General features: G+C 54.2%; 1 protein-coding gene across 1 annotated transcript; it reads left to right on the top strand.

The window, feature by feature from the left end:
- The first annotated feature begins 2,668 nt into the window (after positions 1-2,668).
- On the top strand, positions 2,669-7,830 carry FEV (FEV transcription factor, ETS family member). The gene is made up of 3 exons (XM_072620859.1): positions 2,669-2,948; positions 4,171-4,242; positions 6,915-7,830. The coding sequence occupies exons 1-3, from the start codon at positions 2,897-2,899 to the stop codon at positions 7,523-7,525; spliced, it is 735 nt and encodes a 244-aa protein (XP_072476960.1). The 5' UTR covers positions 2,669-2,896; the 3' UTR covers positions 7,526-7,830.
- The last annotated feature ends 247 nt before the right edge of the window (positions 7,831-8,077 follow it).

Genomic DNA, 8,077 nt, shown 5'->3' with positions numbered 1-8,077 from the left:
AGACTAAGTCCAGCCACACTTCTCCTAGGACCCTTCCCACCCAGAGATTCTTTCCCTCTCCCAACCAATTCCATCTCGAAAGAAACGCTCACTTCTGTCCAGATAGAATGGGAGAGATCTCTGGCCTTAAGGCACTTGGGAGCTGGAGGGAAAGGGGACCTAGGTCCCTACTGCCACCCTCTTCATCCCTGTGGCCTGACTCTGAGCCTCCAATTTCCTTGCCAGACTTGGGGAAGCCAGAGAACGTGATCCTCAGGTCCAAGGTCCACGACCCCCAAAATCAGATCCACATAGTAACCCAGGGAGTGAGGATTTCCTCATCTCTTATCCTAAATTCCTAGCCTCCATCTTCCCCCTCCAGACCTCCAGAAAATCCTCCATGAAACTGGATGATTTTCCAGAGCCTCCCTACATTATTTACTACTGCACCCCCTCCCCTCTCCCCTATGCTCAGATTTTTCCTCCTCGGGATCTCTCAGGAGTTTAGAGGCTCTTTCTAGACGCCTCCCACCCGCTCCTGCCGCTGCCTCATTGCTCCTCCGATTCCTTCCCATTACTCAGTGCCCTTCCCTGGTCTTCAGCAGCCAGTAGGGTTCTACGAAGACTCAGGACGCTAAACCAAATCGGGAATGCGCTGGAGAGCGTGTCATCTTAGAGAAGAACGCTAGGACAAGCCGCACGGGATGGAGGGGATTGAAGGGAGAGGGCAAAAACCTTGTCTCCCCACAATCCTGGCCCTTGGGAACTGACCCCAAAAAAGTCCTATTTGGAGAGGATCACGTGCTGCCCTCTCGCCGGGGTCGGTGCTCACACAGGAGCTTCTGCGAGACTAGCCCATCATTCTCAATCCTCTCAAGGGGGTTTGAGAAAGGAGGAGGAATAGGACAGAAGTGGAAGCGGCTTGGGGGTGGGGCTGGAATGCGAAGCCTGACAAAGGGCCTTGATTTTGTCCCTAGTTTTAATTCCCATTCCTTCTGATATTTTTTCCTTTCTGTGTACAAGCTGCTAAAAAGAAACAAATAAGTGAGTTTTGAGATCTGGTCTGGGTAACTAACCACTGCTAAGTCTCCCCAAACCCGTAAGCCTGGGGTGGAGATCGAAAACTACCGTGGATTTTATCCTCGGTGACTCTGGAGTGGAGGGTGAATAGGACCCATACCCCATCCACAGAAATGGGTGCCCAGGTGTATCATTTGATGCAGTAGGGAGGAAAGAGTGGGATTAGGAGAAAAAGAAAGGGTATATAAGAAAGGGATAATGAAGGAAGACAGAGAGAAAGGGAAGGAGGAGAGAGAAAGAGAGAGAAGGAGAAGAGCAGAGAGGGGAGAGAGAAGGGGAGATAAAGAGAGGGAAAGAGAGGGGAGATCGAGATGGAAAAAGAAGAAAAGGGAGAAAGTGAGATTAGAGAGGTAGTTAAAAAGTTAGAGGGCAATAAAAGATGACCAGGAAAGAGACACATGGGGAGGGCATGAGGGAAGAGGAAAAGTAAGAAAGAGAAAGAGAGGTTAGAAGGGATAGAAAACAGAAAAAATGCTCTCAGTGCTGTAGGGAGTGAGGAAACAAGAAAATACAAGAAGCAGACAGAAAGACAGGAATAAATATTAAACAACAGAAACCAGAAAAATAAAAGACAAGAAAGTAGGGAGGAAGATGGAGGCCAAAATGGGTACAAGAAAAGTGAGGACAGAGACAGGAGAAAGGGCAGACCTGGAGGGGATACAGAGACAAGGAATGAAGAGAGAGAAACAGAGAGAAAAGAAGAAAGGAAAAGAAGGGATGTGGATGAAGAAGAAAAGGAAAGGAGAGACCTCGAAATGGGAAGGAGAGGGAAGTTGGACCAGATGACCTTTAAGGTCCCTTCTAGACTCTAATATTCTATGGGTGCATGAGGAAGAAAGAGGAAGAGCTGGGGGTGGGGGGCGGTGTGTGAAGGGAGGCGGGGAGGAGATAAGGGGAGCGGCAGATCGGGCTGGGAGCGGAGAGACGGGAGAGAGGGAGCGCTAGGGAGAGGGAGGGAAGCGGAAATTTAAAAGTGAAGATGGAGATAACGCAGCCAGGAGACGGGAGGGAGGGAAGAGAAGGGAGGGGAGGAGAGGGGAAAGGAAGAGAATGAAGGGGAGGAGGGGAAAAGGGGAAAGTGACTACTAGGGGATAGAGACTTTGGGGGGAAAGAGAAGCTGGGAGTTTGGGGGGAAGAGTGAGAATGGACCCCCTTCTCAAGTTGAACCCTGTACCCCTAACCCTGGTCGATCCTCCTAGTCTCTCTGGCTTTGCTCTAAACTCACTGTTTGCAAAGACTCAAGAAGGCGGAAAATGGGTCCCTGCACCCCCGTTCCCCACTAGCTCGGCCCAGCCCATCCGGGTCCAAGTCTTCCCTGCCCCTCTGTCCCCCATTTCCTCCCGGCCTCCCAATGTGTCTACTTGGTCACGGCAAGGGGCGGGGGGAGGATGCGGGGGGCAGGGGGCGCTGCTCGGCTGCGCTCGACAGCAGGGACTTTATTGCGATGGGACCGATAAGAGGGGAGGGGGGGTTTCGAGGCGGCAGCACTTTAATTAAAAAGGAAATTGCGGCCTCGGCCCGAGACGCGGAAAGGGGGACAGGAGAATAGGGGGGCTGGGGGCGGGTCTCCAGGAAGCCCCTGTGTGAGCACCGCCCCAGCCCCTCCCTCCAGCCTCCTAGACTGCCAGGCCTCCCAAGCTGCCCCCCCGCACCTTAGGGTGCCCCCTCCCCTCGGCCGGGCTAGGCCTAGCTCCGTCTCCTCCTCCTGGGTGAAGGCGGCGGCGGCGGCCTCTGGAGGGTCTCCGGGGCCCCGGAGCGCAGTGCCTGCCCTCCCCCGTCCCTGGCCGGGACCGGCCCCCCTACACCCACCTCCCACCGCCAAGTCCCGAGGCGGCGATGAGACAGAGCGGCGCCTCCCAGCCTCTGCTGCTGAACATGTACCTGCCAGGTGACCTGAAGGGTCCGGCTAGGGAAAGCGCCTGGGAGGAGGCACAGGGCCAGGGGCCTGGGGTTTTCGGGACAATCAGTGCTTGGGGAGCAGTGCAGGGGGAGAAGGTTGAAGAACCGGGAGATTGCGGTCTTACTGGGTGAAGAACTGGGTCTGGGGTTCCAGGGGTCTTGAGGATGGGGGCGGGGGAGGGGCGGCGGATTGGGATGTTCGAAGGTTGAGGACTGAGGGATCAAGGACAGCTGGCTGAAGAGATGCGTAGTGTGGGAACGAAAACCTCAGAAGAGCCTGGCACACCCCCACCCTTAGGCTCAGTCGCACTGGTCTTTCCTCACCTTTCCTTCATCCCTCTACCTTTCTGTCATGCTTAAATGCTCCCTTCTCTCCACTGAGGCTCTTGGTCCGCTTTTTAATCCCTGGGGCTCCGCAAATCGAATCCCCGGCGCTCTTTCATTTGGGTGTCGGGGCTCCCTTTCCCTGTCTCGCCTGCTGTCTCTCTCTCCGGCTCCTGGTCGGTTGTCTGGGCCCCAGCACCCCCTATATAAGGATCCCGCCAGCTCGGTCGGAAAGCGGATTTCCTTTTTCCTGGACGCGTTTCCTGACTTGGGCTCCACTGAGGCACTCAGCTCCTCTCAGCGCAGCTCCGCGCCACCGCAGGATCTTGGGGAGAAGGAGCAGAGCTGGACGGGCTGCAGGGCAGAGGGAACGATGAAGAATTGGGCCAGTATACCTGCCACGCCCTGTTCTGCCACCCAGTACCTCGGCTCTGGGCTCTGAGGAGCCTCTGCTTCTCTAGGGTCCCGGAGTCCTCTGGTCTTCTCCCAGAGACCCTACATTTCTCCCCAAGCTCCTGCCCGCCTCAGTTATCATCCCCAGATCCCCTGAGCCCTTGGATATCTTTTCCACAACCTCCACACTCTAGGGTCTTCACCCTATGTCCCTTGCCCCACTTCGATGTTTTTTCTATTCCTCCTCAAGTCTTCTCTCCACATAGAGTGTCCTTCCTATATGACCCTTTCCCTTTTGGTTTTCTTACGCCGGGTTCCTGATTTCCTCCCCACACCCTCCGCTCTCACATCTTCTCAGAACCCTTGTAAGCCCGAATGAAGTCGAAGCTCCTTTACAGCCTCAGCTGTTCCCTCTGGCCCTCTTGGCCCTCTCCTCTCCTAGCTCCTCTATCTGCTCCCAAGAAGACCCTGAGCAGCTTCTCTTTTCCATTCAGATCCGGTTGGGGAGAGTCTTTTCAAGGAAGGCAAAAGTGGCTGGGGGCCTCTGAGCCCAGCGGTGCAGAAAGGTAAGTGTTCTAGTCTGAGAACCAGTAAATTGGAACTAGGAGACCAGGGATGCTGGGTGGGGCGAGTTTGTCAGAGGGGTGAAGACACATCCGTCAGAAAGAGCTAACTCTGACTGGGAAGCACACAGGAACTGGGGATGGAGAAGACACATGTGGCAAAATTTAGACAAAGGGTAGGGCCTTGGTGAAAATCTACAGAAGCTCAGGCTTAGGCATGAACAAATACGAGAACACTGACAGATGCACAAGAGGCAGGAACAGTGGAGGCTGATTGGAGAAACAGACTCAGAGGCAGAAGTCAAATGGCTATTTTCGGGTTTGGTGCCTTCTCTGAGCTGGTTGATAATAACAGTCCTTCATGTTAAGGCCGTACTTCGTTCTTTACAAAGACTCTGGGAGTTAGGCAGGGCAGATATTATTGTCTCCATTTTAGAAACGAAAAAACTGGAGCTCAGAAGATGAAGCGTCTTTGTCATAGATAGCTAGTGCCAGAACCAGAACTGGTCCCCAGATCTCCCGATACCCCATAGCCCTCCAAGGCAATCGAAAATTTCTAGAGAGACCCCTCTTGGGGACAAAGGGGGAAAGGGCAAGAGTGTATGTGGCAGGGTATTTTTCAACTTTTCTTCGGTTGATGCAACCTTGGGACACTCATCCCCTAAAAGTCTGGCCAGTAGTGAGGACTGGAGAGCGACTTTTCTCTGGCTCTGGAGGGGATCGGAAGAAAGGCACAGCAGACGAAAGCGGGGAGGGGCGGGGGGAGAACAGGACAAGCTGTTTACCATACCGAACAAATTCTACTGCCAGTGACGTCACCGCGTTGATGTCACTGATGTCGCTGGCCCTGGTGCTACTGAGAGAGTTAGAAAGGCGGGACTGGGGGGGTGCGGGGGGTGGAGCAGGGGAAGGGTGAGGGTCAGATTAACCTACTGAAGTTTAGGTAAACTAAGCCTAGGCAGAGAACTCGGGGAAATATGGGGATAAATTGGGGAGAGGGAAGAGGGTCATATCTGTTTTGGCCAGATTGGTTTTAATACCTGGGGCAGCCATTCTTTGGCTTTTCATTCTGATTTGTCTGGAGTACTCCGTTAAGATTTAGGAGGCAAGGTCTGGGCGTCCTCAAGTGACCTCATGACAACAGGAGCCCCCAAACCCCAAACAACCGGGTCCACGCCCACTGCCCTCTGCTCTTACCCCTGTCCAGTCCCTCAGAGATTCGGATTGACTAGTATTGACCTTCCAGAAACAGGAGTAAAGGGGACCGGGCTCTTTCTGCAGCATGGATTCTTCGAACTCATCATTCCTGGCCTCCTCAAGTTTTGTATTGGCATGTAGACTGAGGTGGGGAGGGGGACTTTGAGGTTCCTTCAGAAAGGAACGATTGAGAAAGGATGAAAGGTGTTCTCGAGCAGAAGTGAAAGAATTCTAATAGGTGAAGAAAATGTTTGCTTCATTGCCCTTTTCTAAGAGAAGCTTGAGAGACGACTGGTTTTTTCAGGTGCTAGAGCTGAGCATCAGAAAAGCTGCTCAGGGTCTCCTTGGGAGCAGATGGAGTGGGGAGAGAAGCCTACAGGGACCATAAGGAAGGACACTTGGGGCTGTAAGGAGTTTGACACGCGATTAGGGTTCTGAGAAGATATAAGAGCAGAAGGGGTGTGGGGAGGAAGCCAGGAACCCGGCACAAGGGAAAAAAATTAAGAGTTTTATGGGGGAAGGAAATTTGGATCCTGATTTCATTTGTATAAGAAGCTCCTTCCCCCAAGAAATTTCCATCTATCAATGCAGTTTCAGAACAGGCAATTGCTAGGGACAGTTGCTTAGAGAGTTGCCCAATGTCCAGAGAGGTTGTGATTTGCCCAAGGGTCACACCTCCAGGATGTGTCATGAACTGTATTTGAAGCCGTCTTCCTAACTCCAAGGCTAGCTTCTTTCCACGAAGGAGGCCCGAGGTAGAGACTATAGTAATAGCACACAGTCCTTCAAAACAACCCTGCAGAGAGAATAGGTAGTGCAAAATTATCATCTCTGTTTTACTTATGAGGAAACTGAGACCCAGACGGTAAGTTGTCATTGAGGTGAGAACCAGATTGGTTAAGGAACTCAGTCATAGAGATCCTCATCAGGATGTCTACAATCCACAGTGGGATCCCAGATCTTTTCACATCCGCCAGTCTTGCCTATTCCAGAGGGAGTTCTTCCCAAGCTGACCTCCACACTCCATATGTCCGCCTTCCTGGCGATGAGAGACTGTCAAACGAATTTGCTAAGCCATTAAAAAAAGCATGCAGTAGAAGATGGAGAGGGAGACTCTCAGCCCCGAAACAGACAGACAGACAGACGGAGATATGGAGAGATGGAGGGGCGGTAGAGAGCATTCCTAGTACTCTAAGAGTGGAGTAGACAAAGTAGGTGGTGAGACACTAGTGTGGAGCACCCATATTGACCCCCCGGTCTAGCTGGACTTGGGGCAAGGCGCTGCCTGTCCCATTGGGTCTCCCCACTCGTTCTGAGCTCTCACCCTCCCACCTCGGGCCCCCGGGGGAAGGGGGGCCAGCTGCTACTTTGGGGAGGAGGGCGCTGTGACACCAGTCCTCAAAGTGACACGCGCTAGCTTGTTGCGCCTCGCGAGTCTGTCGCCTCTGAACCAGCTGGCTTTGTGTCCCCTCGCTCAGGCAGCGGACAGATCCAACTGTGGCAGTTCTTGCTGGAGCTTCTGGCGGACCGGGCGAATGCCGGCTGCATCGCGTGGGAGGGCGGCCACGGCGAGTTCAAGCTGACCGACCCCGACGAGGTGGCGAGGCGCTGGGGCGAGCGTAAGAGCAAACCTAACATGAATTACGACAAGCTGAGCCGGGCGCTGCGCTACTACTACGACAAGAACATCATGAGCAAAGTCCACGGAAAGCGCTACGCCTACCGCTTCGACTTCCAGGGCCTGGCCCAAGCCTGCCAGCCCCCGCCCGCTCACGCCCACGCCCATGCCGCGGCAGCCGCGGCCGCCGCCGCTGCCGCCGCACACGACGGTGCGCTCTACAAGTTGCCTGCAGCCCTGGCGCCTTTGCCCTTCCCTGGCCTCTCCAAACTCAACCTCGTGGCGGCCTCCGCCGGGGTGGCCCCAGCCAGCTTTTCCTATTGGCCTGGCCCGGCCCCTGCAGCAGCTGCAACTGCCGCTGCCGCAGCCGCAGCTCTCTATCCCAACCCCGGCCTCCAGCCTCCCCCGGGGCCATTCGGGGCTGTGGCCACCACTTCGCATCTCGGAGGGGTGGGGGGACACTACCACTGAGGAGGTTCTTCCGCCGCCTCTGACCTTGGCTCTTGACCTTAGGAGGAACCTCCAAATCCCTCTGCTCTTCTATGCCCTCCACCCTCCAAGGTTAAAGAGCCTTGTCAGTCTTTGTCCAGTTCCAGCTCTTCTGACTATTTTGAGGACTTCCAGACGGCACCCCTAACTTCTCCTTTCTCTTTCCATTCCTGAATCCAATTTGGGGGACCAGCTCTTTTCCGCCTGTTCTCATCACCACCTGACTTAAACAGCCTAATCGGTGAGTTCCCGAGCCCTCTGGCCTCATCTCTCGTCGGAGATATCAGCACCCCATTCACTTGGCGGGATCCCAGAGCTGCCTTATCTCCTCTCTGCTCCCCATTGAAGGCAGTTTGAGGGAGTGGCGGGAGATCAGAGAGGCGAGTCGAAGTGGGGCTATCTTGATGTCTCAATTTCTCTTGTAAGTAGTAGCTAAATCCTTACCGCCTTCCCTCTGGTCCTGGTCCGCACATGTGTTTCTATTTTCCTTCAAGCCCCTATTAAAATATCTAATCTGTCTCCCAGGCTACTGGC

Source organism: Notamacropus eugenii, chromosome 6 (assembly GCF_028372415.1).
Source record: "Notamacropus eugenii isolate mMacEug1 chromosome 6, mMacEug1.pri_v2, whole genome shotgun sequence".
NCBI lineage: Eukaryota > Metazoa > Chordata > Mammalia > Diprotodontia > Macropodidae > Notamacropus > Notamacropus eugenii.
This window is presented reverse-complemented; position numbering and strand designations above follow the sequence as displayed.

Excerpts from the sequence above, each read along its gene's own strand:
- FEV (XM_072620859.1), top strand. The coding sequence starts at position 2,897 with ATGAGACAGAGCGGCGCCTCCCAGCCTCTGCTGCTGAACATGTACCTG. Across the intron at positions 2,949-4,170 it reads GCTGAACATGTACCTGCCAG|ATCCGGTTGGGGAGAGTCTT; the intron begins GTGACCTGAAGG and ends TTTTCCATTCAG. Across the intron at positions 4,243-6,914 it reads GAGCCCAGCGGTGCAGAAAG|GCAGCGGACAGATCCAACTG; the intron begins GTAAGTGTTCTA and ends CCCCTCGCTCAG.